The sequence below is a fragment of the Furipterus horrens genome, unplaced genomic scaffold (genome assembly GCF_987537825.1).
Source record: "Furipterus horrens unplaced genomic scaffold, mFurHor1.1.pri manual_scaffold_4, whole genome shotgun sequence".
NCBI lineage: Eukaryota > Metazoa > Chordata > Mammalia > Chiroptera > Furipteridae > Furipterus > Furipterus horrens.
Genome location: NW_028327174.1, coordinates 12,236,496 through 12,253,992, shown reverse-complemented (window position 1 = coordinate 12,253,992; position 17,497 = coordinate 12,236,496). Strand labels below are relative to the sequence as shown.

The following is a 17,497-nucleotide window of genomic DNA, read 5'->3' as shown; positions in this document are numbered from 1 at the left end:
AAATAGATCATTTTTGAGATGGAAGGAAGGAAGAGACCCAGGGAGGATAGGCCTAAAGGAGAAAACAACATTGAAATCATTTTGATAATTGATGGCAGGCTGACTTAATGAGTTATTTTCAAAATTATTACTTTTTAAAAAAATCAAAGGGACTCCCTTTTAAAATTGGGTGGCGGAGTAATGAAATTTATCATCTTTTCCAGACACTGGGCTAAACACTAATGCCTGTTTTACCTCATTTCATCCCATGTGGGGCATTATTATCCCCACTTCACAGACAAGGGAGCTGAGATTCAGAGAGCCTAGTTAACATGCCCAGGCCAAATGGCTGGTGTCAAACCAGGATTTGAACACAGATTTCGAAGCCAGGCTGCCTCCTTGCCTCCAAAAACCTGGAACTAGAAAGAAGACCATGGAGCTGTCCTTTCTAGCTCACCCCCTCTACTGATAAAGTTCAGGAGGTTAAGTCATCCCCGAATCCCTGATCCTGGTGGGAGACACCAACTCACACTGCAGATCTTTGCAGCACACTGTCGCGGGAGTCAGTGGGCGTCTGGCAGCCACGGGTACCCCGACATGACTTTGGCAGCAGGCTGCTGACTGAGGACGCCCACGGGCACTGCTTCCTGCGGGGGCGCCTTCGTGCAACATGTGCCTTTCATCTCAGACCAGTCCCAGAGCGTCCGAGTTCACCCTGACGCCACCGCTGGGTAGTTTTCCCCTGCCTGCCAGCTCCTTGGGCAAATCTGACCTCTTACACACATCATCAACGGCTTTATACCTATTTACTTACAGACATGATCCTCCTTATAACAGGTTCAGCATAAAAACCTTGGTGTTAAAATAACAGTATCTTCCGTTTACCTGGCGCGTTAGTTTGCAATCAATCACTGATACAAACATTAATGGCAGAGCGTTTGCCGGCATTGATAGAATCATTAACAGCACTGGCTTTGCCGTGGGCTAGGTGTATGGACTCAGCAAAGTAGGTAACCTCTCGGAGCCTAAGTTTGCTTGTCAGTAAAGTGGGGCCACGCATAGTGCCTGCCTTCTAGGGTATTGTGAGCATGGAATGAAGTAATTTGTGTAAAGGGATCAGCACGGAGCCTTGGCATTTCGTAAAGGCTCAATAAATAGGAAGTGCTGTGAGTGCCGCTAGCCTGTCCTTGTTTTCCCCTAGTGGCTTCCAAGCCCCGCCTTCTCCGCGTCCCCAAGGACCGCATAGAAGAAGAGAACGAAATTTATACAACACCGCCGCTGTGCTCAGTCTCTTTAAAGTTTTGTTTTTAATTACAGTACAGCAGAGACATATGGTCAACAATATCGTGCTTAGTCTTTTCAATACACAACCTCATGCACAGATCATTCCCACTTGATCCTTAGTGAAAATGGTACTCACGGGAATTGAGTCGCGTGCATTGTTTTGTATGACAAGTGAGTAGGTTATGGCACCAGTGCTGATGGTGCTTTCTTTCAGCCAGGCTGTCCCCACGCCAGCTGGAAACATGCAGTGGAGGAGCGGGGCTGGTGGCTTTCCTTCCGCGTACAGCTCTGACTGTCCCCGCGCTGCCGCACGGGGCACACATGGGCATCCATCTAAGGGGCGCACACTGTCCATCCTTATTTTACAGATTTACTTGGCGTGTCTTCCTTCGATTCGCCAAATTTCCACCCGTGTCTTTACTGTCTGCGCACCGTGCGGAGCGTTCACTAGCGTGTCTTGCACAAGTCAGTGCTCTGTAAATATTGACGTGATACCCATCCCTCCACCCTTCATATCATGAAGGATGCTACAGCTCAGATGGCTTTGGAGGAAGCCTAGCTCAAGGTTCCATGCAAACAAGTGCTTCATAATTGACTGCAGATGAACTGACACGCTTTTGAGACTCTACTAAGCGCCAAGTACCATGTTGGTGCTTCATCCATTCATGCCTTTCTCTCCCTTTTCTCCATCCTTCCCTTCGCTCCTCGTTGGTCAGCTCTGCTGTGCCCAGCACCATCCACGCACAGGGAGCAGTGGGTGAGTAAGGTACAGCCAGCTCTCCAGGAGCTCATTTTATTTCTCCTAATCCTCGTAATAACACATGATGTAGATTTTTTTAAAATACTGCATAGGAAGGAAATTGAGGCACACAAGCTTAAGTAAGTTTGTCGAGGGTCACAGAGCAGACTTTGTCACTCTCAAGGAAAGGATTAGAATTCGTTGCTCTGGGCTTCCAGGGCCATGTTCTTTTCACAGCACCAAGGGATCCAAGAATCAAACAGAAAGAGCAATAACAGGGAAGGGGCTAAAGTGGGCTGCTTTGGGGTGGGGGTGATATGAAAATTATAATAGTTAAGAATTATAGTGCTCATCATATAGGCATGCTCTGTGTCTTATTCACTTAATTCTCATACAAACTCCTTAAGGAGCTGCGTTCCCATCCCTGTTTTGCAGATGAAAAAAACTGAGGCTCATGGAGGTCGAGTTACTCGCTCAAGGTCATACAGTAAGGAAGTCAGACTTCAACCTGCCAGTTGAACTCCAAAGTTCATGGTCTTGACCGCTGCACCATCATGAAAACAAAGGGCCTCTGTCATAAACAGGCGCCTGCGAATCAGTGGTTCCATGTGTCTAGACCTTGCTCTGTGCCAGGCACTGTGCTAAGTGCTTCTCATGCATTTGTTCTCAGAAATCTCGCACCACTAGGATGAGGCAGGCGGACTATTACCATCCGTGTTTTACACAAAGGGACCCTGAGGTTTAGAAACTTTGCCTGAAGTCGTTCAACTAGTAAGTACCAAGGCTGGACTTCAGGCCATTGATGTGCAGTTGGTTGCTAGACCCTCGTGCTTCTTTCCCCTCTCCTAGATATTCTCAGGAAATGCTTCAAAAGAGAAAAAAACTGATAGGCACCGAGTTGTTAAATGAAATGTTATAAAAATTAGCAGCTTAGCTCAGTGGATCACTGGGCATCTATTAAACAATGATAAACATGAAGACTAGCAACATGGGAAATACCTACATGATAGAATGTTAAGAAGAAAAGCAATAGAAATTGCATGTTCCCTGGGGTTACAGTTCACATACATGCACAAATAGTTCACATGTTAGGAGGGTGGGCTTGTGGGTGAATGTTTTTCTTTTTAACATTTTAAAATATAATTTCTATGATAGATTAACATAAGAAAGAAAAAAAGAAGGATATTTAGGTGATTTATCTCTAAAGTTTAGGCTAGTTTGAAGTCTGTCTGGGGAAGAGGTAGAAAAAAAACCCACTTATGAAAGAAATGATGTCAAGAATTGCAAGGTATCAAATGCTGTGCATAGTGGGTAGCCTTGGCCCCAGTAACCTTTTCCAGGTCTTTATGTGTTTTAATAATATTGTAATTATAGAGAAACAGAGTCCGCTGACATTAGGAAGTAGTAGGTATGCTCCCCTCAAAAGTCAAGGGAAATGAAAATTTTACAACCTGGTTATGCAGTTATGTGCATTAATCTGGTGTTCCCAGGCATATTTTCAGAGCAGAGACCTGCTTTTACATTGAATTTACCTGCGACAGGAGATGGCACCGAATACCTTAAAATTAATTTCCTCTGTTCTGCAGGGACTGTTGGTAAGCTCATGGCATTGGTGTACCCTTGGGGTTCCCTTTGCTCACTCTTGTATACTGCAAATAACGATGCCTTAATTAATCTCTTTGCCACTTTAGAGTTTTATATATTGAGTTTTTCTTCCTTAAGTGAGAAAGGGCAGTAACATTACTCAGCACCTATTGTGTGTTTGGTGTTATGTTAGATACAGCGTGGTATGCACAGTGAGACTTTAAGGCGTATATAATTATGGGTATCATAGTATTTGGAATGGTTAACAGGTTAGAATCAGATTGAAATCCTGTCTCAGCTGCTTACTGCTGTGTGATCTCGGCCAAGTCTTTGCTGTTATGATGCTGCTGATGAAGATGGTGGTGCTTGCACTGGGAGGCCACATTCTAGGAGATGTCATTAGTGTCACCTCTGATTCACCTGCATTAGGCCATGATTGAGACTCCAACTGAGGCGAAAGAGACGTGGGCACCCTGGCCACATGGATTGGTTAGGGGGCTGAGTACAGTTAGTCAAGAAGAGGGCAGGGGTCTCATCTTTTCTCATTCAAGCCTTTCTTCTTCTCTGGGCCTTGCTTTCCCCATCTATAAAATGGGCTAATAATACCTACATAGGCAGAAATTACAAAAAGAGGTATGAAAACAGTTTAGTACAGTGTGTGGTACAAAATGGAGGTTCAGAAAATGGTAGTTATTGTCACTATAACAGACAGGGAAACAGAGGCTCAGTAAGGTTAAATGCTTTGTTAAGTTCATAGAACTGCTGAGGCAGCAAGGCTTAGAAATCAAGTCTTCTCTGTATTGGACTCCCCCGAACCAGTGGGAGGGGTTTCCTCCCTGTGGTCAAGAGTGAGATTGGTTCAGGTGGCAACACTTGGCTAGTTTCTGGACGCAGACATTCTTATTGGACTGAGGTGGAGGAGGGGGCACCCATAAAATGGGCGTTTGGGAAGTGTTTTTTTAAGGACTGTAGTAGAATTGGGAAACAGATGAAATCACTGCTCAGATTCTTTAAGGAAAAGAAGGAGAAAAGTCAAAGGAGGCAAACTGATGAGGACGCTTTTAGCAAGAACTGGGAGGAGGGCACGTGGGGCTGGGGTCTGGGAATCGCGTTACTGAAGGCAAAGTGATGAGTTGAACGAGGAAGTCATCCTAGTCCCGATCTTTGCAGAGGCCCAGGCCGAGGCCATAGGGTGTTGAAGCAGATAATAAATCGGCTGATGTTTTAGTGCAGGGAGGAGCAGTTAAGCACCTTGCTGCTATATGAAAGGAATGCCAATCCATTACAGGGACGAAGGGGACCCTGAGGCCTGGCACGTGCGGTTAACTGTGCACCGAGCCATCCACACTCTTTGTCCCGGCCACACATCTGTGTAAGTGGGATAACAATGTTGCTCACTTCCAACATTGCTGTGATTAAATGAGACAATCCACGTCAATACCTATCATTGGAGCACAAAGCTGATGCTCAACAAATGAGCTATGGTGATGATGATGATGATGGTGCTTGCATTGGGAAGCCACATTCTAGGAGATGTCATCACTGTCACCTCGGACCCACCTGCATCATGCTGTGAATGAGACTCCAGCAGATGAGGAGGAGACATGGGGACGTGGAGATACTGGTCACATGGACTGGCTACAAGAGTAAATATATTAAATAGTTAGGAAGAGCAGCGTTCTCCTCTGATCTCACTGTATCAGTCCTAGTTCAAGCCACGAAGACTTAATTAGGCTCTTGCAGTGGCTCCCTATCAAGTGGCCCCATTAGGTCCTGGGTTTGCCTGGGACAGTCCTCGTTTACACATGGTCCTAGCAAAATTATTACCAATGGCCATTTTCAGTCTCAGAAAGTTCCAGGTTTGGATAGTAAGTGACACGGTCTGCTTCCCTTTCTCTTCCCTCTAAGGTTGTTTTAAGCAGCACCAGCTGGAGCTGAACTCGTGTGCTTACGCCACACTGGTCAAAACCTTTCAGAGGTTCCCAGCTTCCTACTGAATAAAGTCCTGACTCCCTGCTGGAGCCCAGGGCTCTGGCGTGTGCCCACCCCAGAACGTCATACAGAGTGCCCGTCAGACAGGAAAGTCTCAGTGCGCCATGCTGAATTACTGCCTGAAGGAAAGTGTGCATTCACACTCCGGATGCTTGTCAGTGTCCAGACACATCATTGCTCTGCCAGCTTCAGGGCCTTTGCACATGCTGGCCCTTCCGCCAGGACCACTCCTCCCTCCCTCTTTACATGGGGTGGTAACATACCGCCTTCCCATTCTTTAACTGTCCCTTTAATGCTATTTCCTCTGAGAAGCTTCCCTGACTCTCACAGATCAGGCCACACCTCCCTTTCCTTCTCTCCCGTGGCTCTCCTGTTAATTACACCTCTGTGTGTGTGATTATTTAATAGCTGACTCCTGCACTAAAGCCTAATCTTCCACGGAGACAGACACTGCCCGTCCTGTTCACTGCTTGCATCCCTGCCGTGTATGTTAGCCCAGTGCCTGGCACATGGCACTCCATAAATAGGTGATAAACCACTAGTGAGATGAATGAATGTAGACCCCCTGGGAGCCTAGCCTTCCTGAGCCGGTGGGGTTACGACCTGTTTAAAACCCTTCGGTAGCTTCTTAGGACACCTGGAATAAATGTGAAGTTCTTTCAAAGTCCCTGCAGACTCTGGGTGCTTCCTAACTTCTTGGCTTCATTTTCTCCTGCTCCCCCCTTCCCCCCACCCCTCCTTCACCACCCTCATTCCTGGCTCTTCCTCCCACGCTCCCAGCCCATTCCCACCTCAGGCCTTTGTACCTGCTCTGACATCATGTCCGTGTCACTTAATACACCATCCCCATCTCTGCCTGCCCCATGCCATGGCTTCATTTTCTTCCTAGCGGTGGTTGTGCTCTGAAGCCACTGTATTTATTTGTTTGTGCCCGTCTCCAGCACAGAATGTAAGCTCCCTGAGAGTGCGGACCATGTCTGCCATGTTCACCACTAGATCCTCAGAGCCCGGCCAACAGCCAGAGCCCAGGCACTCAATCGATGTCTGGTGGGCGAGGGGAAGACTAAAAGCAGGGCCAGGGTGGGGCTGCCCCTGGGAGGCAGGAAGGGAGGCCCTTCCTGGAACCCAGAGGCCCCTGGGGCAGGGCCTATGGTGTCACCATGGCAACCCACTGACCTGTGTTCTCTCCCTGTGAGGCCATAGCTGCCCATCCCCTGGGCCCAGACCCCCCACCTGGTCCTGTGTGCTGTGCCTCAGCACGGTGGGGGGGATGGACAGGAGGAAAGCACACCCCTGCGTGGGGGAAGACAGCCACAGGCCACACTGCGGTGGCGCCACTGGTAATGACCAGGGCCCCGGTGGGGGTGAGGCTGGGGGAGGGGAGGTTGGGGAGTGCTGTGGCACCCCCAGAGCGACCTGGGGCCCGGTCCTCCCTCGATAGCTGTGAGTGCCGCACGCCACCTCTTCTTTGTAGCATTTCATAAGCTGCGAATTCCTAAAATAGTCCCCAGCCCAGCGCCCTGAAAGACTGTTGATAGAACAAGTATGAATAACGCCTTCTATTAAAACCCGGTGACACTGTCTAAGTCAGGCAGCGTTTTCTGCAGATGTTGCATAAGTCGAGAACTCCCTGTTCTCCTCTTGTTCCTCAGAAACAAAGCTAGTCGGCTGCTCCCCTGCGGCTTAAACATCGCTAGAAATCATGGCTGCTTCCCAGCTGCCCGCAGGCTCTTGGCCTGGTGGGCGAGGCCTTTCCAGTCTGTCCCCAACGACCGTCCCACCTGTCTCCCCGGGAACTCGTCACCTTTCCTAGAACCCACTTTGTGCCTCTGTCCGTGCCAGCGCCACCATCGTCCAGAATGCCCTCCTTCCCTCCTTGGTCTGGACCAGTGGAAGTGCCATCTTGGTGTGAAGCAGCCAGGCCAGGCTGGAAGGCCCCTGCTCGCCCCCTCCCTTCTCAGTGACCTGGCTGCACCTGATTCTAATGACAAAGTGCTCCCGGTTACCTGCTGGCTTCCAAGGCCGTGTGCAGGGTGAGCGGTGAGCGCAAACCAGCTTTGGAGGCAGGCAGACCAGACCCAGCCGGGCCACCGGCTAGCTGGGGGACCTGATCTCTGCTCCCTGAGTCTGTCTCCTCACCACAGACCCGAGTTGTTTAAGTCTCTGTTGCTGGGAGGAAGGGAGATGAGGCTCTGAAACTGGGTGGCTGGTGCTGGGAGGAGGCCCAGTAACCACTAGACATGGCCATTGCTGTGTGTGCCTGTCTCCCAGCTGTGAGCCCCAGGGCTGGACCACACTTAGCTCCCCTTGACGCAGCCCACAGAGCCGTGCGTGCTAAGCGTGTCTTGCCTGTATTACTTTAGTTAATCTTTGAAGAACCCAGGAGATAGAGCTTCAGGAAGGTTCAAGAACCGTCCCAATGTTACATAGCTAGTAAGTGGCAGGGCTGGGATGTGGAACCCAAATGTTCTAACTCCGGAGCCCACCGTCTCCCCAGGCTGCCTCTGTCTTCTCTTTCATTTGTACTGTCCCCACCCCGGCCACTCCACATCAGCCACGGCGCCTTCTTGCCACTCCTTAGACAGTCACGCAGATCCCTCCTCGGGGCCTTTGCAGTCCCCACTGGGGGCAGATCCCCTGTCCATCATTCTCTGTCTCTTCACCCTCCTTTACTTCATGACACCATCACCCCATCTCTGTGCCTGTCACCGTTCCCAGTTCTTAGGGAGCTAAGCATTGAACAAGATCCGGTTCTTAGAACCTACATTTTTAAGGTGGGGAGAGTAAATAACAAAAATAAAGCATGGGGAGCCGAGGGGGGGGGGAATGAGACTACTGTAACAGTGTAATTAATAAAATATACTTAAAAAATAAAAAAATAAATAAAACATAAACATACAAGATATTTTCAGGTCCTGAGACCCCAGTCCACCAGAGATACCTTGGTATAATATATTGGCTTCCAGTTAAATAGTATTTGTCCGTCTCTTCTGTTGAAACTTCACATTGAAGGTACTTGATAATTATTTGCAAGATGGCTGGATGGCTGGATGGATAAACTGTGCCCTCATATAAGGCACAGTTGGTCTGTACCCTATATGACGCAGCAAGAGGCAGCAGCATAGGCTTCGGAGACTGAAGATCTGGGTTTGAATTCTGACTTTAATCCTCTGTGTGATCTTTGCTAAGTCACTGCCAAGAAGCCCGAGGCATACTCTGAACTGCCGTTTCCTTACCTGTAAAGTGGGATGAGTTTCTATCTCCTGAGCTGGGCTGTGACGCTCAGATCAGGTTCCGTGGGGCACCGGGCTCTGTGAACTTCAAGGATTACCTGCCTTTGGATAACCATGTTCATGAAGCCCTGCTCTGAGCCTTGGATTACCTTGGACTTGCCATGTCCCTGATGCAGCTGCTTCCTGGTGGTTTTGTGCTGCTGCAAAGGGAACCAAGCCTCCTACAAAACCTGATACCCATTTATAGCTCTGTTCAACCTCATTACATGAACTTGAGAAAGTCACTTCAAGTCAGGGGTTCCAAGCCTTTGATCCAAAGTGGTGAGACATGAAGATCTGCCTCTGAGGAGCGTGGGTGAAGCTCCTTGCAAAGTGAAAATCCACACGGCATTGTCGGCATCCCACTTCCTGCCTGCGACCCCAGAGGAGAGAGGTGACAGGATGCCTTGCAGCCCAGGAGCCCACACCTGCAGCCATCAGTAGATCCTGTCGGGCACTTAGAGCAAGCTTGGTCCTTGTGAAAAGGTCAGATGATTTTTATGGGTCAGGAATGAGGCACCTGGGAGCAGAGAGTCTTCCACGTGTGAACTGAGCTGTCCTCCTACCTCTCAGAATGCAGTGCCTGTATTATTGTACAGCACTGATCCCAGTCTGCCTTTTGTTTGAACTTTTGCTTCCAGCCTCAGTTTTCACCTCTATAAATAGAGATATTAAAACATACCACATAACATTGTTCTGATGTTTATTTAAACCACGTATGTGAAAATGCCTTGTGTAGTACCTGGTACTCAATAGGAACTTAATGTTGTTTTTCGAGAAAAGTAATGCATCCAACAACACGTATTTATTCTGCAACATCTATGGGGCCAGCCACAGGGCCAGCCACTGGGGACAAGATAGGGAACAAAACCAAAAGGGTCCTCGCTCTCATGAGCTTGGGAAGTAGCATCTGCCTTGCTTTCTAGAGGACAGAACCCCACTTATTCATATCTATATCACGCACAGCTTCTCTCTACTACCGCTTCTTGTATCTAGAAGGCACGAAATAAATGTTTGTTGAGTTTTGCTTGCTTTATTTAGAAAATGGCCTTTGATGTGTTGTATTTTTTCATGTCTATGTGGTAAAAAAAGAAAATGGTTAGGAAGTCCTATAGATAGGTGGTCATGTCCATCTGTATGCTATGCATTCTTTGATATCACATGCGTCAGTAATGGAACATTTATTGAGGCCAGACTACACAAAAGATGATACCAGGCACTAGCGGAGAGTTAAAAGAAATAGAATAAAATGGACTCTATTCTAAAGGTGTCTCAGTTCTAAACTGAAGAGCCTGCTATATAGAGCAAAGGCTGGCAAAGAAATATATAAGTGAATTTAGCAAACGTTGTAACATGTAAGAGGTTTAGCAAAAGTTCTAATGCGAGGCAGACTGTGGTCAATGCTGTCACACGGCCATTGTGACATGCTGTCTCCGTGTTCCGGAGACTGTGTGGGACCGAGGAGGAGAGCTCGGTTCACACCGGGAGAGAGTGTTGTGGCTATGACTCGAGTTAGAACGCGGGTCCTGCCTCTCACTGCCTGGGTGACTTTGGACAAACGACCTGATCTTTCTGAGCCTTAGTTTTCTCATCTTGAAAATGTGCTTATTAATAGCACCTACCTCATAGGGTTGTATGAGGATTAAGTGTGATGGTGATGTAATGCATTTGCCTAATACCTGGCCCCTAAGGGCTCAATATATGGTGGCCTTTAATTAAAGCATATAAATACAAATCAATAGGACAAATGAATGCAGTGCGTTATTAAAAATTCAATATAAATGTCATTCTGGTTGAGTAATTCTTGATCTTTGCAAGACCAAAATCCATCATTAATAGTTTCAAAGTATATAAAGTTTACTTCTGGTGACACAAATAAGGGCCTTCTAATCATATGGACCACCTGACTCACGGGACACAAGTTCCAGATGGCCACTTCTACAGGGAAGATGACGGAAGTCTAAGAGCACCTATGGATCCAAGGCCCAGGCCTATCTGGATACTTCAGAGTGTGGCGTCCATGCACTCTGGAATGCAGGGCCTTTGAATGCTCCAAGAACTCCCCATCTCCAAAACAACAGCGGCGATGGTCTGCCATTCTGGGCACTGCTCAGACCACCATCTGAAGCCTCTGAGAGTCCATCCTGGGTGCTCTACGTTCAAATGCACACTGATTAACTAGAAGATGGCCAGAAGCAGGTGGATTAGATGACAAAGAAGTGGAAATAATTTCTTCCCTGAAAGAGCTGAAACAGGTGGGGTACTTTGACCAGAAAAATGGAGTCGTGATGGCTGTCCTTCTATATCTTTCATGTACAAGAGAGTCCAGACTTATTGTGCCTTGCTCTCAGGAGCAGAGCTGGTGGTGAAATGCCTGTAGGCATAGACCGTGGGGTCAGAGAGACCCGAGTGGATACAGTAGGAAGGGGAAAGGGTTCCTTGGTGAGATTTAGTCTCTCTCTTTTTTTAAAAACGGCACTTCCAACCCTCTTTCCCTTCTTGTGCCGTTGTCTTCATCTGTCTAGTGTGGGGCTTGAGCAGATGGAGGAAAGTTCTTACTGGGCTTGAACTCCTGTGGGCAAGTGTTGCCCCCTCTTGGCCCACCTGACTTTCAGTACCCCCTCCTCTCCAAAATGTTGCCATGAGTTCTCCAGAGAGCACCCCACCAACCCCTGGGGAGTCTCACCTGCAAGAATAGGCCCTTTTAAGGGCTCCAGTTTTAATAACAGGCCGAATCCTGGCACAGGCAAGTGGGTAAGAGAGAGAATTTCTCTTCGTTGCCTGTTTCTGCTGAAGGGGACGGGGGTGGTGAATGTGTGATGCAGTGTGCCCACACACACGTGGGTGTGAGTAGGTGTGAAGACCTAGCTTGCAAGACCAGGGAGTGGCCCAGAACCGTAGTAATTGCTTTTGGTGGGCTGGCTTGGTGGAGGAAGAAGCTGCACACCTCAGCAGAGGCCGTCCCAAACCAGCCATGGCTGCTGCCAGGGAAAATGGGCCAGGGTGGAAGGGATTAGAAGATCTGAGATGAGACATTCCAGAGAGCCTTGGAAAGAATTCCGGAGATTTGTATGCGGGTGCATTTTTCAGTATGACGCGATGGCCCACCTTTGTGCCATCATAGCCCTGACAACGTGACAAGCCATTTGTGCATTTGCCATCTGGAAGGCGTAGCGCCTCTAATATTTTTAATTTCTCTGCCGCTGACTGCTTCCTCAGAAATACCAGATTTCCATATCCTCTTAACAGGCTGGCTCCCGTCCCTCCCCTTGGATGCATCCCTCCTTATTTACAGTTTTGGAAGCAGCTTTTAAAAGAGCAGTTTGTTGGAAGAAAAAAAAACAAACAAACACCCAACATTTCTCCCTGCTGTTTGAGTTCGCCCCCCCGCCCCCCTGCACATAGTTTATACTCCAGCATGGCTGCTTTTTACAGTATGTTACAGAGGTGTTAACTAATGCGCTTTCCCTCGGCTCTTTGAATTACGAGGAGTCACATTACATAATCTCGCTAAGCTTCAGCTGCTTTCTAGGAAAAATGGAGATTAAGATCTTTACTTCGGGAGTTGTCATAATTCAATGAGCAAACATACGCGAAGGGCCTGGCGTGTTAAAATAGGTGTCCAATAAATGCTCGTTCCGTGTTATAAAGACGGCAACAGGAGACTGCACCGTGCAATGCACACAGCCATAGTGTTAGTCAGGTCTGCTGTAACACCGCACGTGCATTCCTAAAAATCACCACCGTTCTGCAAAACTGCACAATAAAAATCACAGTTTACTGGAAAAATGAGCTAGGGGCACAGCACTCACAAACTTTGTCAGTGACACATTAAAACAAAACCTAATAAAAATGATAACACAGTTTGCATGTGTTAAGTGGCTGAGAGACCTGAAGTTTGCTTTGGAAGTAGGCGTGGGAAGGGCCACAGCTTGAGTTACAGTGAAGTGGTGGAACATGGGTTAATTATCTGGGAAGGTGTGGGTATTCACACGCAGTGAAAAAGTAGCTGCTAGATGCTTGCAGTGTGAGCGTGTGAATTTGGCATATTTCTGCCGGGCTCAGTTTAGCTATGTGAGATTCTCTGCATTCACCTCCTTTTTCTTACAGAGGAAATCAGGCATAAGCAAACACATAGTTTGCTCCATGCTCAAATCATTCCCTAACATATCACCTGCATTGGAGCCCATTCATTTTTAAAACAAGCATTATAGCAAAACTGACTGTACTTAGCCGATGAACTTAGTTAATGTTGAATGAATGAATGAATGAATGAATGAATGACTAGTGGCTGGTCTAAAGGATGGAACAGCATTATGCTCCATTAGGGAAAGTACATCTGTAGCCTTTGAAATGGGTTTTAAAAACCGTAGTCTTCTGGATTTTAAAAGTACTACAGAGCTGTTTTGGAGCTCTTGATATCTCCCGTCTGTCGTGGTTTTTGGTCTGCTTGGAAGAGTCCCTTCAGGGTGATTGGCAAAGGGAGGTGAGCTCCACTTCTACCGGAGACCACAGGGGTTTACCTGCTTTCCTTTTTGTTTTTATTTGGAGTAAGGGTTCTGTTGCTAATTTATAAGTCTACAAACCACCATCAGGGATTCAGTTGACCTAATTTTGTTTTACAAACTACTTCCCAAGAACATATCTTCTTCTCATAAAAAGATAATCCTCAGTTGATACTGTTGGGCAATGCGTAGTCCAGAATGCATAGAATTTGACCAAGAATTACGCAAGCAGGGCTTCAGATTACTCTTTTTTCTCCAAACTACTCAGCAAATGATACACATAGAGCTTCTTGTCAATTCCAGTTCCAGTAGGGGCAATTCTCGGATGAAAATCGATGGGCAATTAATAAATCTAATGTATTTATGGCATTCTTGTTCCTTCACAAACACCAACAGCACTTCTGCAATTTTGTGATTTTCTTTCTTTTTTCAGAGAGCTGGATTGAAAGATGTCTCAACGAAAGTGAAAACAAACGTTATTCCAGCCACACTTCTCTGGGGAATGTTTCTAATGATGAAAGTAAGTTGCTTGAAACTCAGTTTCCCAGGTCGTCCTAGACACGGCCAGTGTCCTGCTGGGAGGAATAGCATCCCTACAGTGCTAGGCTGGAGCGAGTCACCTGGAACCAGAGGATCTGGAGACATTTAAGTGCCCAGGTCCCGCCTGTAATGTTCCGAAACAGGGAGTGCAACTGAGGTGGATGTGAAAACCAAGGCCATGGCCAAAACTTTCTGGGTACGCATCCATATTGTCCGCGATCCCAAAGACCCGATTAGGGTGATGCTGCAGTTGGGCAAATGTGGCCCCTGAATGGGGAAAGCCATTCTCTGGGTCACTGTAGGTGTGGGTTTTAAGTAGTGTGTCATGGGACTGTTGGTTTAGACTCATGAAGATCCTTGCTATTGGAAAGTCAGACTCTCTCCTGGGTCTCAGACTAGAGAATGATCGAGTCAATGGAAGGACAGGAGCTGCTGTGTTTACTCCTGCCCCTGGGTTATGTCACACCGGGGCTTCTGGGTGCCTTATATTGAGAGTGAAGACTACCTGGGACTTGTTTTTTCCCCTTAAGAACTACAGAAGGGGGGCAGCTTGTAAATATCGTTTTCAGCTGAGACAGAAGTGTCTTTCTCCATTGCTTGGTCTAGTGCATCTCCTTGGTTCAATTTCCTCAAAGCTTGGGGTAGTGACACCCACTCCAGGGGTGGTGACACCCACTCCATAATTGCCAAAGGTGTTCGTTAGACATGCTCAGTAGCTTCCTTCCACCATTCCATCCACTGTGGCCATTCTGTCATCACTATTTTGCTCGTTTTATAAAATTGAGATGAACTGAACATAAAGTACATAAAACTTACATGAATAGTTTGATGAACATCATATATATATTACCCATCTCTGTAACTACCACCTAAAGAAGAGGTAGGATGTTTCTAGCACTCCAGGAGGCTCCTTCATGTCTCATCCTTATCAATAACTACTGTCCCGACTTTGATCACTGAAGTTTGATTTTGCCTGTTTTTGAAACATCATATAAATGGACGCACAGACCCTGTATTCTTTTGTATGTAGCTGTTTTCATGCAATATAATGCCTGTGATATTCACTCATACTGTTGTATGTAGCAGTAGTTCTTTCTTCTTCAGTGCTGTATAGTATTTCATTGTATGCATATACCACAGTTCACATATCCATTTAAATATTGATGGATATTTAAATTGGTTCAAGTTTTTGACAATTTCTTAAGCATCTCTGAACATTCCTTTTTTAGTTTTATTTTATTGTGGTCAAATATATATAACAAAATTTACCATTTTACCCACTTTAAGTAAACAGTTCAGTGGCATTAAGTACATTCACCTTGTTGTGCAACTATCATTCCCATCTATGTACTGAACTTTTTTATCTTTCCAAACGGAAACTCTGTACCCATTAAACAATAATTGGTTCCCTTTCCTCCAAGTCCGTGGCAACTACTATTATACTTTCTGCCTTGATGAATTTAACTCCTCTGAGTACCTCACAAGAGTGGATTCACACAGTATTTGTCCTGTGTGACTGGCTTAGTTTACTTAGCATAATAGCTTCAAGGTTCATCCATGTCGTAGATCCTTTTTAAGGCTACATGACATTCCACTGTATGTATGTACCACATTTTGTTTATCTGTTAAAGTTCCTACTTTTGATTATTTTGAGTAAATTACCAGAAGTGGAATTGCTAGATCATATGGAATTCTGTGTTTAATATTTTGAGGAACTGCCATGTTGTTTTCCATAGCAGCGGCACCGTTTTGCATTCCCACCAGCAATGCACAATAATTCCAATTTCTCCACATCCTTGCCAATACTTACTGTTTTTTATAACACCATCCTAATGAGTATAAAGTGATAGCTCATGGTTTTGATTCATATTTCCCTAATGATTAGTGATATTGAGCAACTTTCCATGTGCCTATTGGTCATATATAGAACTTCTTTGGAAAAATGTCTATTTAAGTCTTTTGCCCATTTTTTTTTTAACCCAGTTGTTTATTTTTTTGTTGTTGAATTTTAGGAGTTTTTTATATATTCTACATATTGGCTCCTTAACATATATGTGATTTTCAAATATTTTCTGCCATTCCATGGGTTGCCTTTTACTCAGATGTTTTTCATTTTGATGTAGTCCAGTTTATACGTCTTTTGTTGCCTATGCTTTTGATGTCATGCCCAAGAAATCATTGCTAAGTCCAGTATCATGAAAACTTTTCCACTGTTTTCTTTCAAAAGTTTTATAGTTTTATCTCTTATGTTTAAGTGTTTATTTTGGGTTAATTTCTGTATATGGTGTAAGGTAAGGGTCCACATTCATTCTTTTGCGTGTGGATATCCAGTTTTCCTGACACCATTTGTTGGAAAGACTGGCCTTTCCCTGTTGAATGGTCTTGACACCCTTTTCAAAAATCATTTAACCATATATGCAAGGATTTATTTCTGGGCACTGTATTCTTTTGGTCTATGTATCTGCCTTTATGCTTGTACCACACTATTTTGATTACTGTGGCTTTGTATTTGCTTTTCAAATCAGAAAATGTGAGACCTCCAATATTGCTATTCTTTTTCAAGGTTGTTTTAGTTATTCCAGGCCCCTTGAGATTCCATATGAATTTTAAGCTGGATTTTTCAATTTCTGCAAAAAAAATGTTATTGGGATTTTGATAAGGGTTGTATTGAATCTGTAGATCACTTTGCACAATACTGACATCTTAAAAATATTAAGTTTTCCAATCCATGACTATAGGATGTCTGCGTTTATATGTGTCTTCTTTAATTTCTTTCGGCAACATTTTATAGTTTTTAGTGTATAAGCCTTTTTAAAAATTTTATTATTGTTTTTTAATCCTCATCTGAGGACATGCTTATTGATTTTAGAGAGGGAGAGAAACATTGATATGAGAGAGAAACATTGACATGAGAGAGAAACATTGATCAGCTGCCTCTTGTATTCACCCTGGCAGGAGACCAAACCCATGACCTAGGCATGTGCCCTGTCCAGGAATCAAACCCGTGACCCCTTGGTGTACGGGACGACACTCCCGCCAACTGAGCCACACCAGCCATGGCTGTACATGTCTTCTGCTTTCTTGGTTAACGTTATTCCTAAGTATTTTATTCTTTTTGATGCTATTGTAAAAAGAATAGTTTCTGAATTTCCTTTTTGGATTGTTCATTGTGAGTGTAGAGAAATGCAGCTGATTTTCATGAGTTGATTTGTATCCTGCAACTTTGTTGAGATTGTTTATTAGGTCTGACAGGGTTTTTGAGTGTGTATGTGTGATCTTGTCTGATTGTGCTGACCGGGTCTCCCAGTACTATATTGACTGGAAGTGGTCAAAGCGAGCATCCTTGTCTTGTCCCTGACCTTAGAGGCAATGCTTTCAGTTTTTTATCGTTGGGCATTGAAGTAGTTTTCCTCTTTTGTTGAGTGTTCTTTATCATGAAAGGGTTTTGCCAAATCTTTTTCTGCATCAATTGAAAAGACCATGTGGCTATTCTGTTAATATGGTGTATTATATTGAATGATCTATGTATGTTGAACTAGCTTTTCATTCAGGGAATAAAAAAAGTTCCACCTTGTTATGGTGTATGATCCTTTTAACACACT

The 17,497-nt window shown here is 45.5% G+C and overlaps 1 protein-coding gene across 1 annotated transcript in view; it reads left to right on the top strand.

The window, feature by feature from the left end:
• Positions 1–17,497, top strand: part of RFX4 (regulatory factor X4) — a 133,706-nt gene that overhangs the window by 11,164 nt on the left and 105,045 nt on the right. The window contains exon 2 of the mRNA XM_090272568.1: positions 13,789–13,875. Coding sequence (XP_090128694.1) covers positions 13,789–13,875 — 87 coding nt within the window. The remainder of the gene's footprint in view (positions 1–13,788; positions 13,876–17,497) is intronic.